Raw genomic sequence first — 18812 nt, forward strand, 5'->3', positions numbered from 1 at the left:
CCTCATATACATCTTTCCTTCCCCCTACTCCCTTCCCCTGTGACAACAACCTGTTTGTTCCCTATGTTTATACCTTTTTCATTTGGGTCACATTTTTTTTGGTGTGATTCCACATATACAAGAAATTATCCAGTACTTTAATATCTCTGTCAGATTTACTTCTATTACCTTAACACCCTCTAGTTACATCCATATTGCCGCAAATGGCAAGGTTTCATCCTTTTTATGACTGAATAACATTCCATTGTATATGTGTATCATAGCTTCTTTATCCATTCATCTATTGATGGGCACTTAGATTGCTTGTATATTGGCTATTGTAAATAATGTTGCAATAAACATATGGGTCCATATATCTTTTTTAATTGATGTTTTCATTTTTTTTTCAGTAAATACCCAGCAGTGGAATTGCTGGATCAAGTGGTAGTATTCTTAATTTTTCAAAGAATCTTCATACTGTTTTTCATAGTGGCTACACCAATTTCCATTCCCACTAGCAGTGCATGAGGGTTCACTGTTTTTCTACATCTTTGCCAACACTTATTATTTGTTATCTTTTAAAAAATTCTGTATTTTAAATTGAGTTACAGTTTAGGTACAATGTTACATAAGTTTCAGGTATACAACATAGTGATTCACAATTTTTTAAAGTTATTTTCCATTTATAGTTGTTATAAAACATTGACTCATTTCCCTGTGTTGTACAATATATTGTTGAAGCTTATTTATTTTATACATACTAGTTTTTACCTCTTAATCCCCTCAGTTCAGTTCAGTCGCTCAGTCGTGTCCAACTCTTTGCGACCCCATGAATCACAGCACGCCAGGCCTCCCTGTCCATCACCAACTCCTGGAGTTCACTCAAACTCATGTCCATCGAGTCGGTGATGCCATCCAGCCATCTCATTCTCTGTCGTCCCCTTCTCCTCCCACCCCCAATCCCTCCCAGCATCAGTCTTTTCCAGTGAGTCAACTCTTCGCATGAGGTGGCCAAAGTATTGGAGTTTCAGCTTTAGCATCAGTCCTTCCAATGAACACCCAGGATTGATCTCCTTTAGAATGGACTGGTTGGATCTGCTTACAGTCCAAGAGACTACCCCCATCTTTTTCTTCTCCCCTTCCATCTCTCCAGTGGTAACCACTAATTTGTTCTCTATTTCTGTGAGTCTGTTTCTTTTTTTGTTATACTCAGTAGTTTAAGATTCCACATGTAAGTTATATCCTATGGTATTTATCTCTCTTCATCTGACTTATTCCACTTAGCAATATACTGTCCAAGTCTAACCATATGCAAATTCATTGTTTTTTTATGGCTGAGTAGCTTTCATTGTGTACAATGAAACACACACACACAAACACACACACACACTCTCTACATCTTTTTTTATCCATTCATCTGTTGATGGCCATGTAGGTTGCTCCCATATCTTGATAACTATAAATAGTGCCTGTATGAACATTGGGCTACATGCATCTTTTCAGATATATACCCAGGTGTGAATTAATGGGTCACATGGTAGTTTTGGCTCCCCTGGTAGCTCAGTTGAAAAGGATCCACCTGCAACGAGGGAGACCTGGGTTTGATCCCTGGGTTGGGAAGATCCTCTGGAGAAGGGAAAGGCTACCCATTCCAATATTCTAGCCTAGAGAATTCCATGGACTGTACATCCATGGAGTTGCAAAGAGTTGGACACAACTGAATGACTTTCACTTTCACTTTTCATGGTAGTTTTATTTTTAGATTTTTGAGATATCTCCATACTGTTTTCACAGTGGCTGCACCAATCTACATTCCCATCAACAGTGTAGGAAGGTGCCCTTTTCTCCACATCCTCATCTACACTTGTTATTTGTGTTCTTTTTGATGATAACAATTCTGACAGGTGTGAGGTCATTATGGCTTTGATTTGCATGTCTCTGATGATTAGCAATGATGAGCATCTTTTCATGTGCCTTTTGACCATCTACATTTCCTCTTTGGAAAAATGTCTATTCAGTTCTGCCCATTTTTTAATTGAGTTCTATTTTTTGATGTTGAGTTGTATGAGTTGTAATATATTGTGGATATTAATCACTTATTGGTCATATCACTTGCAAATGTTTTCTCCCATTTGATAGGTTTTTTCATTTTGTAATAGTTTCCTTTGCTGTGCAAAAGTTTTAAAGTTTAATTAGCTCCCATATGTTCATTTTTGCATTTATTTCCTTTGCTTTAGGAGACATATCTAAAAAATATTGCTATGATTTATGTCATAGTGTTCTACCTATGTTTTCTTCTGTCAATTTTATGATTTTTGGTCTTATATTTAAATCTTTAATCCATTTTGGGTTTATTTTTGTTTGACATTAGAGAATGTTCTAATTTCATTCTTTTACATGTAGCTGTCTAGTTTTCTCAACACCACTTATTAAAATTCTGTCTGCTCTCCATTGTATATTCTTCCTTCCTTTGTCATAGTTTAATTGACCATATGTGTGTAGTTTTGTTTCTGGGCTCTCTATCTGTCCCATTGACCTATGTGTCTGATTTAGTGCCAGCATTGTACTATTTTGATGACTGTATGGTCTGAAGTCACAGAGCATGATATCTCTAGCTCTTTTCTTCTTTCTCAAGATTATCTTGGCTATTCAGGGTCTTTTACATTTCCATACACATTTTAAAATTGGGTGTTCTAGTTCTGTGAAAATGCCCTCAGCATTTTGACAGGGATTGCAGTGACTCTGGATTGCATTTGGTCATTTTAACAGTATTCTTCCCATCCATGAACACTGTATATCTTTCCATCTGTTTGTGTCAGCTTCAGTTTCTTTCATTAGCGTCTTATAGTTTGCCATGTACGGTATTTTACCTCCTTGGGTAGGTTTGTTCCTAAGTATTTTTTTCTTTTTGATGCAATGATAAATTGGATTGTTTCCTTAATTTCTTTCTGATAGTTCATTATTTGTATATAGAAACACAACAGACTTCTGAATATTAATTTTGTGACAAGCTCTAGTAGTTTTCTGGTTGCCTCTTTAGGATTTCTATGGATATATCAAGTCATCAGCAAATACTGACAGTTTTACTTCTTCCTTTCTGATCTCAATTCTATTTCTTTGTCTTGTCTGATTGATGTGACTAGAATTTCCAATAGTATCTTGAATAAAAGTGGCCAGACTGGGCATCATGATCTTAAAGGAAAGGCTTCCAGCTTTTCACCATTCAGTTTGATGTTAACTGTGAGTTTGCATCTGTGTACTTTATTATGTTGTGGTCTATTCCCTTTATGCCCAGTTTCTGGAGAGTTTTTATCATAAATGGATTCTGAATTTTGTCAAAAGCTGTTTCTGCATTTATTTAGATGATCATACAGTTTTCATTCTTCAAATATCCAGAGAACCACCATTTAATGTATACCAAATCTTTATTCATTCAACAGCCATTGTTCAGAATCTGTTATATAGCAGGAACTGCCTTAGATGTGAAATCTCTTCTTCAGAGTTAACATCCTGCTATACATTTAGTGATATGTCCTGTTGGCCTCCTACGTGCAGAAATGTGTGCACTTTTAAAACGGGATTGTGCTACTTAAAAGTTTCCTTATAAACTGATTTTTCTCCTATAACATTAAGAGCTTCTTTCAATATCATTGAACTGTCTTTTGCAGTATTTAATTTTAAAGATTTAATGGTTGTAGAATTATTTGTGTGAATGCACCAGAGTTAATTTAATGATTCTCCTATAGACAGAGACATTAATTCTTTCTTTTCCAGTTCCTATCTGCACTTAAAATCTGTAACTTGCATATTTTGCTTCTCTTTGATAGTATCAGTAGTATGATCTCCACAAGACATGAAGGCACAGGCAGTGCTGTCTGTCTTCTTCACTCTTATACCACCTCTATGTGGATCTCAAGGTAAGTGCCTTTATACTATACCCAAGTGTTAGTTATTTGTATCATTAGATAGGAATATGAGCCACAATACAAGGGGGATGTTTCTTCTGTAGCCATAGCATTGTCAACTTTTCTAAAAGATCAGTTAATAATAAACAGGAAGCAGATGGAAGTCTGCATGAAGATTAAATATAATGTTTTCTTCTGTCTACTCTGATTAAGGCTCTTTCTAATCTGTTATCTGCTACCAGATATAAAATCACTATAAAGGCAAATTTGATTGGTTGGTTGATTTGTTTTTAAGTGTTAGCTTGGTACTTGACATGACAAAAGGTGCTATCAGCTTTGCTAGGTCCTATGACAGGCATTTTTAATTACCCAATAAAATATTAGAGATATTTAGTAGAACAATTAGGGAAGTCAACAAAACCACTCCTTTTCTTTCCCACCTTTCCACATCTCTCAGCTTAATGCCACATTCCTCTAGCCTTTGGATAGACTGTTTCTCTAAGGCACTGGGACATGGCAGAATGGAAAAAGCCTCAGAGGAGAAGGCCAAGGAAAAAGACTTTTTGACCTGGTCACATGAAAACCCAGTTCTCCCATCTCAGGTGGCTTTGGCCAAGGTCCATGGAGTTTACTTCATTATAAGTAAAATAATGTCCTTTCCAGTGCAAATATCACAAAATTCATAGGGTACATGATCTACTTTTCTTTTTGTTCAGGAAAAACTGGATACTACCTGTCATGATTATGAGATAATAAGTATATTTTCTTTGCAAAAACCTGATTGTGATGAGTCCATTTGCTTTTTAAGATCACCTTCTGAAGTTGACTATATATGGGCTTCCCTGGTAAAGAATCTGCCTGCCGTGCTGGAGACCCGGGTTCGATCCCTGGTTTAGGAAGATCCCCTGGAGAAGGGAATGGTTACCCACTCCAGTATTCTTGCCTGGAGACTTCCATGGACAGAGGATCCTGGCAGGCTACAGTCCATGGGGTTGCAGAGTCAGACATGACTGAGTGACTAACACTTTAACTTTACTTCAGACACATATATAAACTTACATGTACTAGGAGGATTGGACTTCTACATTATATCTAGAATAATATTTCCTAACTAAATTTTCACTGACTCATAGGATACCCTGTGAGTTGTCCTAAAGCCAAAATAAATGAGTCACTTAATGTCCCCTTTGGACTCCTCCTATGTGTGCCATTCCTTGAAACTAATGTCTACATATTTCCAACAGATCCCTGAATGCAGCATTGTCTTCTACATGTTCCAAATATTTCCTCACCCAACCAAGTTAAGATGTTTCTATTCTGTAAGAGTCTGCTGGCTCCAGAAGCTGAATAAACTATCTAATAATTTGTTATTGTTTAGTAAGTATCAAAGGTATATGTTCAGGGATAAAAATCAACAGGAATCTTTAATTTATATAATATAATTTCCAGCAACTGTGTAGGCCAAGATCAGAGGAGAAATGAGACTATTGATCAAGCCAGGTTTCTATGCTTTACATTGTCAATTCTAATAGTTACATTGAATCCAACAGATACTCGATTAAAATTGCAGACACTCAAATACAGCTCAAATACAGAGCTTCATGGCTTGTTTCTGATAATTAGACTAGCAAAGGTTTAGATGTTAATGATCAGGCTGCTGACCTAGGATAGTTCTAGGTAGCCCTGATATAATCCTTGATAAGCACCCATCACTAATTCACTTCATAACTGCTCATGTTTTTAGATGCATCCTTTTTAGCTTCCTTCAATCATCTTAGTATGAATGAGCAAATCGTCACTGGAAGACTAGGTGAAGATGTAATTCTCCCTTGCTTGTTTGAGAGTGGACCCGATGTTGTAATTCACTGGAAGAATCAGGATACCAATGTTTACTCATACTACAAAGACAGCGACCAGTTGGAAAAGCAAGATCCCAGATATGTGAACAGGATATCCCTCTTCCATGGTGAGATTCACAATGGGAATGCCTCCCTGTCTTTCAGAAGATTAACCCTTCAGGATGAAGGAATTTACGTATGCTATGTGGGAACATCACTTGGAAAAATCACAAAGAAAGTAGTACTAAAAGTGGGAGGTAAGTGTACATGTAAGCTTTAACAAAACATGACAGTGGTACTATTCTGTGTTGCCTAGAATGCCTTCTTGTTAATTTAATAAGCTGTGGACTTCCTTCTAAGACAATGTATACAAACTACCTCATTATTTTTAATGCATAGTATTTTAGAGTATAGAATTGATACACCCATTATTCCATTAATAGGTATTCGGGTATTCATAGTGTTTTACATTACAAAAAAATATTGTGATGAACATCCTTATATTTAATACTAGGAAATGGTCTGAAACAAAAGGGTCAGAAGTAAAATTTTAATATGTCACATATAGCAGCAGCATAAGAGTATCCATTTCCCCTTAAGTCTTATATCAGCACCTAATATTATCAGTTTTAAGAAACTCTGCCAATATGATAGCTTAAAAATATTGAATTATTGATTTAAATTACATTTCCTATTTTCTAAATTATTTTTAATATTCTCTGCTTTCCCCTATCTTTATTCACTTTGCTTATCTAATCATTTATTTGTTGGGGGGAGGGGCGTTTTCTAATAGGCTTTGTTCTTTCTCCCTCTGTTCCATTTAGCTGCTTCAAACTTTGACTCAGAAATCTAAGAATTATGGGTAAATGAAGAACCAAAAAGCCTCTGAGTCAGTACCTGAGGAGTACAGAGTGCTGCATGAGCTCCACTTTATCAACTTCTGACACTCACATTTTGACTGCTCACTGAGGCCATTTTTTTCTAGAATTTTTTCTAGAGAGTTGAGCTTGCTGGTTGCTGTGTATCCATGCATACTCTTTTGTTTTTTTTTCTTGTAGATCACCAGACTATAGCGTAAGATTCTACAGAGTTTTTGTTGTTTTTCCTTTCAGAAACTGCCAAGTTTTACTCACAAAGCTTAGCTTTTTGGTTCATAGGTATTAAAATAATAAAGTGTTCTGCACAGGTGACCTAAAAAGAAACTAATGAGAGTTCCTCAGATGCCCTTCTTTCTCCCCCATAGCTTTTGTCACACCCGTGATGAAGTATGAAAAGAACACCACCAACAGCTTCTTAATATGCAATGTGTTAAGTGTTTTTCCTTATCCAATTATCACATGGAAAGTGGATAATAGACCTATCTCTGAAAACAATGGGAAAGAAGTTGGATCTTTGGGTCCTTTTCATATAAACAGCAGAGTAAATATTACAGGATCAAATTCATCTTATCAATGTGCAATTGAAAATCCACTGCTGAAGCAAACATGGACAGGGAGATGGACAATGAAAGGTAGGCTTTCTGTGTGAACAAGCTGTTGGAGGTAGGGAGGGAATGGGGATGGATTTACAGATAAAGAAAGGAATACAAAAAGGAAGGAAATGCATTTGCAGCAGTCAGACCAGACTGGAGTCCCAGGTCTAATATTAATGGCTGTATTACCTCAAGCAATCATTTTTATTTGTGACTGTTGGTTCCTTGTTGGTAAAATGGAAGTAATCCTTACCTTGCAAGGTGTTTATGAGTTAAAGGAAAACGTGTGAAATGGAAAGCAGCAAATATATTTGTGTGTATTATTGTATTTCTCTATGGTTCTTCTACACAGAATTTTCTACCTGCATTGCACTTTAAAAGATCAGAGGAGAAGGAAAGGATGCTTAACTACTAGCAGGTCACAAACTCTGATTCTTGCCAGTTTTTCAGCCAACAAACATTAACATTGCTTCTGTTTAGTCTCCTTAAGTAGCATTAGCCCATTAATCTTTATCAACACTTCTACTCCTTCCTCTCAATTATTTGAACAAACCCAAACTCTGACCAACCTATCTATAGCATACTGTTTAAGAAGAGTTTGAAGAGAAGAAAAATTAATTTGACAACATTTATCTATTACTGAGGAAAATTATTTGTTTTATAGTTCATTAGAAGCAAAGCAAATTTTTTCTGTAAATCTCTATAATATAGGGAAAGTAGAGGTTAGCTATCCTTTTTTGGCCTTTTCTTCCCCTGAATTTTTTTAACTTTCAAATATATTGAAGTACAGTGGACTTACAATATTATTTCAGGTATAAAATATAGTAATTAGATATTATATAGATGACACACCATCAGTTCAGTTCAGTCACTCAGTCGTATCTGACTCTTTGCGACCCCATGAACTGCAGCATGCCAGGCCTCCCTGTCCATCACTAACTCCTGGAGTCCACCCAAACCCACGTCCATCGAGTCGGTGATTCCATCCAACCATCTCATCCTCTGTCGTCCCCTTCTCCTCCTGCCCTCAATCTTTCCCACCATCAGGGTCTTTTCCAAAGAGTCAGCTCTTTGCATCAGGTGGCCAAATTATTGGACTTTCAGCTTCAACATCAGTCCTTCCAATGAACACCCACGACTGATCTCCTTTAAGATGGACTGGTTGGATCTCGTTGCAGTCCAAGGGACTCTCAAGAGTCTTCTCCAACACCACAGTTCAAAAGCATCAATTCTTTGGTGCTCAGCTTTCTTTGTAGTCCAACTCTCACATCCGTACATGACTACTGAAAAAACCATAGCCTTGACTAGATGGACCGTGGTTGGCAAAGTAATGTCTCTGCTTTTTAATATGCTATCTAGGTTGGTCATAACTTTCCTTCTAAGGAGTAAGTGTCTTTTAATTTCATGGCTACAATCACCATCTGCAGTGATTTTGGAGTCCAGAAAAATAAAGTCAGCCACTGTTTCCCCATCTATTTGCCATGAAGTGGTGGGACCGTGATCTTTGTTTTCTGAATGTTGAGCTATAAGCCAACTTTTTCACTCTCCTCTTTCACTTTCATCAAGAGGCTTTTTAGTTCTTCACTTTCTGCCATAAGGGTAGTGTCATCTGCATATCTGAGGTTATTGATATTTCTCCCAGCAATCTTGATTCCAGCTTGTGCTTCCTCCAGTCCAGCGTTTCTCATGATGTACTCTGCATATAAGTTAAATAAGCAGGGTGACAATATATAGCCTTGACGTACTCCTTTTCCTATTTGGAACCAGTCTGTTGTTCCATGTCCAGTTCTAACTGTTGCTTCCTGACCTGCATACAGGTTTCTCAAGAGGCAGGTCAAGTGGTCTGGTATTCCCATCTCTTTCCAAATTTTCCACAGTTTATTGTGATCCACACAGTCAAAGGCTTGGGCATAGTCAATGAAGCAGAAATAGATGTTTTTTCTGGAACTCTCTTGCTTTTTTGATGGATCCAGCGGATGTTGGCAATTTGAACTCTGGTTCCTCTGCCTTTTCTAAAACCAGCTTGAACATTTGGAAGTTCACGGTTCACGTGTTGCTGAAGCCTGGCTTGGAGATTTTTAAGCATTACTTTACTAGCATGTGAGATGAGTGCAATTGTGCGATAGTTTGAGCATTCTTTGGCATTGCCTTTCTTTGGGATTGGAATGAAGACTGACCTTTTCCAGTCCTGTGGCCACTGCTGAGTTTTCCAAATTTGCTGGCATATTGAGTGCAGCACTTTCACAGCATCATCTTTCAGGATTTGAAATATCTCAACTGGAATTCCATCACCTCTGCTCCTTTGTTTGTAGTGATACTTCTAAGGCCCACTTGACTTCACATTCCAAGATGTCTGGTTCCAGGTGAGTGATCACACCATCGTGATTATCTGGGTCATGAAGATCTTTTTTGTATAGGTCTTCTGTGTATTCTTGCCACGTCTTAATAGCTTCTGCTTCTGTTAGGTCCCTACCATTTCTGTCCTTTATTGAGCCCATCTTTGCATGAAATGTTTCCCTGGTATCTCTAATTTTCTTGAAGAGATCTCTAGTCTTTCCCATTCTATTGTTTTCCTCTATTTCTTTGCATTGATTGCTGAGGAAATCTTTCTTATCTCTCCTTGCTATACTTTGGAAGTCTGCATTCAAATGGGTATATCTTTCCTTTTCTCCTTTGGTTTTCAGTTCCCTCTTTCACAGCTATTTAAGGCCTCCTCAGACAGCCATTTTGCTTTTTTGCATTTCTTTTTCTTGGGGAAGGTCTTGATTCCTGTCTCCTGTACAATGTCATGAACCTCCGTCCATAGTTCATCAGGCACTCTATCCGATTTAGTTCCTTAAATCTATTTCTCACTTCCACTGTATAGTCATAAGGGATTTGATTTAGGTCATACTTCAATGATCTAGTGGTTTTCTCCACTTTCTTCAATTTCAGTCTGAATTTGGCAATAAAGAGTTCATGATCTGAGCCACAGTTAGCTCCCGGTCTTGTTTTTGCTGACTATATAGAGATTTTCCATCTTTGGCTGCAAAGAATATAATCAATCTGATTTCGGTGTTGACCTCTGGTGATGTCCATGTGTAGAGTCTTGTGTTGTTGGAAGAGGGTGTTTGCTATGACCAGTGCGTTCTTTTGGCAGAACTCTGTTAGCCTTTGCCCTGCTTCATTTTATAGTCCAAGGCCAAATTTGCCAGTTACTCCAGGTGTTTCTTGACTTCCTACTTTTGCATTCTAGTCCCCTATAATGAAAAGGACATCTTTTTTGGGTGTTAGTTCTAAAAGGTCTTGTAGGTTCATAGAACTGTTCAACTTCAGCTTCTTCAGCGTTGCTGGTTGGGGCATAGGCTTGGATTACTGTGATATTGAATGGTTTGCCTTGAAAATGAACAGGGATCATTCTGTTGTTTTTGAGATTGCATCCAAATACTGCATTTCAGACTCTTTTGCTGACCATGATGGCTACTCCATTTCTTCTAAGGGATTCCTGCCCACAGTAGTAGATATAATGGTTATCTGAGTTAAATTCACCCATTCCAGTTCATCTTAGTTAGCTGATTCCTAGAATGTCAACATTCACTCTTGCCATCTCCTGTTTGACCACTTCCAATTTGCCTTGATTCATGGACCTAACATTCCGGGTTCCTGTGCAATATTGCTCTTTACAACATCGGACCTTGCTTCCATCACCAGTCACATCCATAACTGGGTATTGTTTTTGCCTTGGCTCCATCCCTTCAGTCTTTCTTAAGTTATTTCTCCTCTGGTCTCCAATAGCATACTGGGCACCTACTGACCTGGGGAGTTTATCTTTCAGTGTCCTATCTTTTTGCCTTTTCACACTGTTCATGGGGTTCTCAAGGCAAGAATACTGAAGTGGTTTGCCATTCCCTTCTCCAGTGGACCACATTCTGTCAGACCTCTCCACCATGACCTGCCCATCTTGGGTGGCCCCACACGGCATGGCTTAGTTTCACTGAGTTACACAAGGCTGTGGTCCGTGTGATCAGACTGGCCTGTTGTCTGTGATTGTGGTTTCAGTCTGTCTGCTCTCTGATGCCCTCTCTCAATGCCTACCATCTTACTTTGGTTTCCTTTACCTTGGACGTGGGGTATCTCTTCACATCTACCCCACGTCCGAGGTAAGGAGCAGCGGCTGTGCTTTGTTGGAGCAGCCATGAAGATACCCCACGTTTTAGTTCACTGATTCCTAAAATGTCGATGTTCACTCTTGTTATCTACTGTTTGACCACTTCCAATTTGTCTTGATTCATGGACCTAACATTCCAGGTTCCTGTGCAATATTGCTGTTTACAGCATCGGACCTTGCTTCTATCACCAGTCACATCCATTACAGGGTGTTGTTTTTGCTTTGGCTCCATCCCTTCATTTTTTGTGGAGTTATTTCATTACTGATCTCCAATAGCATATTGGACACCTAGCAACCTGGAGAGTTCATCTTTCAGTGTCCTATCTTTTTGCCTTTTCATACTGTTCATGGGGTTCTCAAGGCAAGAATACTGAAGTGGTTTGCCATTCCCTTCTCCAGTGGACCACATTTTGTCAGACCTCTCCACCATGACCTGTCCATCTTGGGTGGCCCTAGACGACATGGCTCCTAGTTTCACTGAGTTAGACAAGGCTGTGGTCCATGTGATTAGATTGGTTAGTTTTCTGTGATTGTGTCTTTTAGTCTGTCTGCCCTCTGATGGAAAAGGATAAGAGGCTTATGGAAGCTTTCTGATGGGAGAGACTGACTGAGGGGGAAACTGGGTTTTGTTCTGATGGGTGGGGCCATGCTCAGTAAATCTTTAATCCAATTTTTTGTTGATGGGTGGAGCTGTGTTCACTCCCTGCTATTTACCTGGGGGGCTTCCCTGGTGGCTCAGAGGTTAATGCGTCTGCCTCCAATGAGGGAGACCTGGGTTCGATCCCTAGGTCGGGAAGATCCCCTGGAGAAGAAAATGGTAACCCACTCCAGTATTCTTGCCTGGAGAATGCCATGGACGGAGAAGCCTGGTAGGCTACAGTCCAGAGGGTCACAAAGAGTCGGACAAACTGAGTGACTTCACTTCAAACTATGCACAAGGGTTCCCTTTTCTCCACATCTAACCAACACTTGTTATTTGTTTGTTTTTTTGATAATAATGATTCCTACAGGTGTGAGGTGATCGCTCATTGTAGTTGCATTGATTTGCATTTCTCTGATGATTAGTGATGTTGAACTTTTCAGGTGCCTACTGGTCATATGTATGTCTTATTTGGGAAAATTATTCATTATCCTTATATGATGTCAGTAGTATGGGCAGCTAATATTCACTGTTCATCAGCCAAGTAGAAATGGAAACGTGGGAAAGGGTTGAAAATATTAAATTGTAAATATTTTATATGGAGAATCATAATTTCTCTTGTTTATTCAGAATTGAGTATCCTGAAGTTCGAAAGGTTCCTTACACTTAGTGCTGTTTTGTCTTATTGAGGATCTGTTATGTGCCAAACTTTGTCACTCAGCCTGTGAACCTCAGAACTAGATGTGTACTAGATGCTGTGGACTCTTACTCACTTATGGATCCACAGCATCTAGTACAAACATGTAAAAATAAAACTAAACCAGGAAAGTAGCATACAAAGAGAGTGATTAAATCTGTTCACTACGGTTGGGTATGGATCAGGTTGTTACAGAATATATGTTTAAGGAGTTGCATACAGGCCGAATTTTAAAGAAGTAGTAGGAAATTTCAGGAGAACATAGGCATTCCAGGTAAAAAACATACTATATGCAAAAGCAGAGATGGGGGTAAATATTGCCTGAATTTGTGGAAATATAAGTGGTTGAGAGTGAAACTGAAGTATCAAGTTAAGCCTAGAGAGGAAGGCAAAAACCCGATCAAATGCCTTCATCTTGCTAAGGAGCTTGAGCTGGCCTGGAGGTAGTACAGAGCCCAGGAAGGATATGCAGGATCAGAGAGACTGGAGGTTGTATTCTAGATGGCTTCTCTGGTATCACTCTTTCACAGGTGGACTGTTGTGCTCTAGATAGCTTGCTTTGGCATCACTCTCTCACAGGTGGACTGCAGAGTAGGTGAGTCTAAAACCAGGGAGGATAATTCATGGCGGTCCTTAGAAGTCAGCTGGCAGAACAGGAAGGACAATGTGGTGCTAACTCTAGAGGGGAAGCTGAGAATACCCAGTAGACTCCCTGCTCTAATCGGTCCAGTGGGGAATTCCTGAACATGGTTAGAAATATACGCATGTGCTAGAAAAAAGACTTTGTCCAGAAAGAGAGATTAAGAAGTGTTTGAGACCATGGAAGTCGCAGAGACTACTAGGTAATGCATGGTGACAAGAAGGCAGCCTGGGTAACACCAGCATTCAAGAGGTCAACAGAAGATTGCTGAGTTAAAAATGGTGGTAACTGGTAGCAGCACTCTTGAGTGATCCTGCTTAGGTTGTAGGAGTTGAACACCAGGTGTGTCATCTCCCTAGCTGGCCCAGGCTTGGGCCTCCTTGAAGCCTAAACTTAACCTTGGTGGGTGACTTTAAAATAGTGGTGTAAAGCTTTTAAGAAACTCCACAGCACAAATATCTCACTGCTTTCCAAAAAGTGTTTTCAAAGATATTTCTAAGTTTAACTTAGAAAATTCATTTGAAATTTTTTTCATTTATCTTTACCTTTCTATCCTGTTGTTAGATGTCCTTCATAAAATGGAAAGTGAAAACGTTTTACTCTTGTGTAAACCTGAAAACAGTTTTTTCCCACCAAATCAAGACTTCACAGTCACTTGGTCCAGAGTGGAAAGTGGGAGTTCCTTGCTCTTGGCTTACTTTAAGAACTCCTCACAAGAAACACTTATCAATCAATCTCGACTTTCATGGAAAGAAGAGCTGACAAACTCACGTGACTTCTCTCTAACACTGAAGGATCTTCGTCTTTCAGACAGTGGGGAGTATTTGTGCAGTATTTCATCAAATGAAAGTACCTCACTCACCATCCAAACACTGCATGTAGGTAAGTTACAAGTAGGGTTGGACAATGGGTTTCAGGTACGGCAGTAGAGATTGTGAACATCAAATAGAAATTAGGTTGGCATTTCAAGAATACCTTGGAATAGAATTTCTGAAAAATACTGTTTACAGGGATACTTCCAGTCAAAATGGTAGACAGTTTCCTTCCTTTAACCACACGAAAGCCTTGCACTGAAAAATAAAAGGAAATTACTCCCAGAAGATTTCTCTTTTAGAGTTTAAGAGCTTCAGGAATGAAGACGAAACCTCTGTGTTTTCTTACTCTGTGGGCTGAGCATCTTCAGTTCCTGCTTACCATTGTGCTGATATGTGCCTTAGGGTCTGGGTTTGGGAAAGAAAGCTGTGCAGGCCTGGTGGGAAGTTAGAATTGAAGCATGGTCTGTAAACCTGGTGAAAACAGTCATCAGAGGACATTTGAAACATTAAGGTTGTGCCTGATTCAGCTCATTTTTTACCTCTAGTGGTAGCTAATTGCCACAACTCATTGTTTAAAATATTTCTAGTTCAGTATCCATAGAGTCAAGGAATGTGTACTCGTGAAGTTGACTGTCTAGGGCGGCTGATCACCCTTATCCTTCAGCAGTTGACATCATGGGAGACCATGGCACCTCTCTGTTTGTATTTATTAAAATGAGTCAGTGGAACATATGTTTTATAAATGTTCTTGGCATTCTAGTTTTGAATGTTACTTCCTTTAATACAAATTATAGCAATTCTGGTTCCAGTCAAGAGGCTGAAAAGAGTTCAGGCTCCTCCAGTTATTCCTGAGGAACTCCAAGCACCACTGATTATCTTGATGGTCACCTGTCACTTTTTACTCAAGATCATGACTCCTACTCAGCTCTTCTCATCATCTCTGCACCTCTTATCTCTATTCCTCTAGGATCCTGCCTTTTCCAAGCCAAGGGTACACTGTGCCCTACCTCCATCCCCCAAGGAAAACACTAGGCTGTGGTTAGTTTGTAGTCATAATTACTCCATTGTAAAAGGGCATGGCAACCCTTCTAGTATTCTTGCCTGGAGAATCCCATGGAGAGAGGAGCCTAGCAAGCTACAGTCCATGGGGTCACAAAAGAGTCAGACACTACTGATGTGACTGAGCACACACACCCAAAAGTATGTCAATTCCCTTATCACAATATAAAACAAAGACTTAAAATGCATAAAAAACTCATTGCCTCTCAAGTTTTTAGACTTTTTCCTCTCTTGACTCCCATCCCCACTATGCCCCAAATTGTTTAATATCAGCTTTGGCAGATTCCCCAAATAGATAGATTGGGTGATGTGCTAAGTTGCTTCAGTCATGTCCAGCTCTTTTCGATCCTATGGACTGTAACCTGCCAGGCTCCTCTGTCAATGAGATTCTCCAGGCAAAAATACTGGAGTGGGTTGCCATGCCCTCCTCCAGAGGATATTCTTGACCCAAGGATTAAACACTTATCTCTTATGACTCCTGCAATGGCAGAAGAATTCTTTACTACTAGCACCACCTGGCAACTGGGAAGTATTATTTATGCTCATGAAAAACACTGATCCAGACAGGGCTCTTGTTTGTATCTTTAATGGGTCTTTCCATTAGGAAAAGTCTGTTCACTAATATGATATCTGCTTCCCATGCAGAAAGCAGAAATAGCTACTTTGAATAAACATACTCACCCAGATGTACTTTTTCTTTTGTTGTCTGGTAACTTTTCTTCCAGCTCATAGACTTTCTATTTGTCTTATTTAGAAGCAAGCCCAAGAGCACCTGCTAGGATAATTGTTCCAGTTTTGGTGGCCGTTGTAGTGGCAGTTTTGTTGCTGTCGGTGGCCCCTCGAGCTGTTAGATCAAAAAGATGCATCGGTTTCCGCAAAGGTACTATCTCATGGAGGCTTTGGTCTCATGCCCAGGGGTTCAGGTGGAGGTGTATCCAAGATGACAAGCGAGAGTTCCATGGAATTCTCCAGGCCAGAATGACTGGAGTGGGTAGCCGTTCCTGTCTCCAGGAGATCTTCCCAACCTAGGGATTGAACCCAGATCTCCCACATTGCCGGCGGATTCTTTACCAGCTGAGCCATCAGGGAAGCCCTTGTTAATAGTTGCTACTGCTCAAAACAGCATTGTCCTTTTATTTTATTTTAATTGTGTGAAATTTTTAAAAAACTTTTTCTAAATTTTTCTGCTAGAAAACTTACAGTAATTTAATTACTTGTAGTAATTAAACATAATACTAATATTCCATGGTCACAAGACTTCTTAAAGACTTTGCTTTTATCAACAAATTTAGATCTGTGAAAAACTTAGATTTACTCATTTCCACATTTTACAGGTCAGGAAACTAGAATCAAAAAAGTTAACACAAATTCTAAATAGGCATCTGAAACAGATTTACAGGCACCACCTTAGATGACCCAGCTAACTAGTGGCAGAGGTAGATCTTGGGGCCATGAAGCTCTCGCTGATTTCATCATCTCTCTAAGGAAGCTCTGAGTGTCCTGGGAGGTTGAGACAGATTCGGTGTCCCCTCTTCTGATTGATATTTGCCTATTGCCCCTGCTGAAGTCAGGGCTATTTGGTCATCGTGGACTCCATTATTGAAGGCAGTACTTTAAGGATGACAGTGAGCAAGGATTTCATCTGTTGCAACCCTGTGATTGTCTGTATGAATAAGCAGGCCAGTGCCCTTGATGTTCCTGTCCCTTAGCTGCCAGACGTAGGGAAAATGGGAGGTTTCAGGTAGTCTAATTTGTCTTCCACATGCAAACCCTAATATCATGGTACTTGAGATTAGGTTCAAGTTCTAGGAGAGGGGGCACTACTCAAGAATGATGGTTTAGTTTCAATGGTGGGAGTATGCACAAGTTCCAACACAAAGCACCTGGCACACTCAAAACTGGAGAAAGGGGAGCATAGAAGAGACTGCACCACTCAGAGCTTCGCTGGGAGCCCTCAATCGAAAGGGACAGGGAGGACGAATAGTGCCCAAAACCCAAAAGGAGAGAGTCACAGGACCAGCTGTGTTGTAAGGAAGGTGGCCTTCACGTAGAGCACACAGCCAGATTAAGGTGACCTGACACGGAAGAGGTAGGAGAAGAAACACCTGATTTTGCCCCTCCTGCCCTCTGACCTCCACCCCAGATGAAAGCAGAGGGAAGAGCAGCCCTGCAGGTAGAACCCATCCAGGTCAGCATCCCATGGCAGAGAGCAGGACGGATTCTGATTCTGGAGGAGCAGTCAGATGTCAGCAAAAACCACATTAGGGTGTTGGCCACTTAAAAAAATAGTGTTCCATAGTTTGTAGTCTGAAGCCTTCCGTGAGAAATGACATTATGCCCCTTTTCCTGTCCATCACCACCTTGGCCCTCATTGTTTACAGTTAGTAGGTATCAGGCCAACCATCTTAGAGAGGCAGGAGCTGCTGGCTTGCTTGAACTGCCTTTATCCCTGCTTTGGAGCACCTGAATTTACTGCTGTGTGTTTCTGATGAAGTATTTCTACATTAAGGACATTTTTAATGCTGTTTGTTGGGAAGAGATACGAAGAGGGGAGTAACTAATGTGATTCTAATAACATAATCATACTGAGGTGGGGCATCCCTGATGACTCACACATGGTAAAGAATCTGCCTGCAATGAAGGTGACCTGGGTTTGATCCCTGGGTTGGGACGATCCCCTGGAGAAGGGAATGGCAACCCAGTCCAGTATTCTTACCTGGAGAATCCCATGGACAGAGGGGACTGGCAGGCTATAGCCCATGGGGTCACAAAGAGGTGGACACGACTGAGCAACTATTTGTTGTTACTGAGGTGGGAATAAGGGAGAATTGGGGTGTTGGCAAAGAGATGTCTTTTTAAGTTCTGTTTTTTTCCTGTAGAAAGGCATCCACCTACTAATCAGAACTCTAGCAGTGCCGGTACTACAGAAAATGTGGTAAGGCATTTCCTTTATCATACTATTTATAAGAATGCTATGGTAAAAAACTAATTGAACTTTTGGCTGATTCACACATTATCTTGCAGGACTTTTACACAGGAAAAAGGCAAGAGGAATTGCAGGATAATAGAACAGGAAAAAATACACTTAGGCTCTTCCACTGTCTGTAATTAAACAGGCTCTAGTTGCTTAAATAAGTGCTTGCTCTTCTCATTCCCAACTGTTACATGTAAAGATCTCAAATGACACTATGCACCAATGTACTTACTCTTCTGATGAAACAAGGGATTGCACAGAAGTGGAAGGAAATACAGATAAAGTAGAGAAAAGCAGACTATAGTTTCTACCCAGACTCAAACTACTGACCTTCTACACTTTTCCAGCCACTTCTAGATTTCTTCAGAACTGATAATTCACTTATGAATTATAGCTTGCTTGTATACTTTTTTGCTGCACACCTTTTATTATTTATGACTTCCATTAATCAGGATACATAACAGCAAAGAGTGGGATAAACTTGTTTTTCTACTTGTTAAAATCTCAGGAACATCCAGCAGGGAAATTAAAATTGATAAGATCCAACTTTATAACTACTTATAACTGTCTCATGGATCTCTGACTACAGGTGCAAACAGTAGCTTAAAGTTCCGCCCCTCCAGAAAACAAAAACAAAACACTACCAC

The 18812-nt window shown here is 39.7% G+C and overlaps 1 protein-coding gene across 4 annotated transcripts in view; it reads left to right on the plus strand.

Annotated features, from left to right (window-relative positions):
• The window catches only part of HHLA2 (HHLA2 member of B7 family), a 178764-nt gene that overhangs the window by 153583 nt on the left and 6369 nt on the right, over positions 1-18812 (plus strand). For 3 of the 4 annotated variants that reach the window (XM_088836787.1, XM_088836792.1, XM_088836794.1), the window contains 6 exons: positions 3807-3896; positions 5629-5979; positions 6966-7232; positions 13882-14199; positions 15946-16071; positions 18071-18126. In XM_088836787.1, coding sequence (XP_088692913.1) covers positions 3833-3896; positions 5629-5979; positions 6966-7232; positions 13882-14199; positions 15946-16071; positions 18071-18126 — 1182 coding nt within the window. In that variant the 5' untranslated portion in view covers positions 3807-3832. The remainder of the gene's footprint in view (positions 1-3806; positions 3897-5628; positions 5980-6965; positions 7233-13881; positions 14200-15945; positions 16072-18070; positions 18127-18812) is intronic. The other variant, XM_088836799.1, reaches the window with a different exon arrangement.

The sequence above is a fragment of the Moschus berezovskii genome, chromosome 1, assembly GCF_049115385.1.
Source record: "Moschus berezovskii isolate FMDL1 chromosome 1, NW_MosBer_1.0, whole genome shotgun sequence".
Taxonomy (NCBI): domain Eukaryota; kingdom Metazoa; phylum Chordata; class Mammalia; order Artiodactyla; family Moschidae; genus Moschus; species Moschus berezovskii.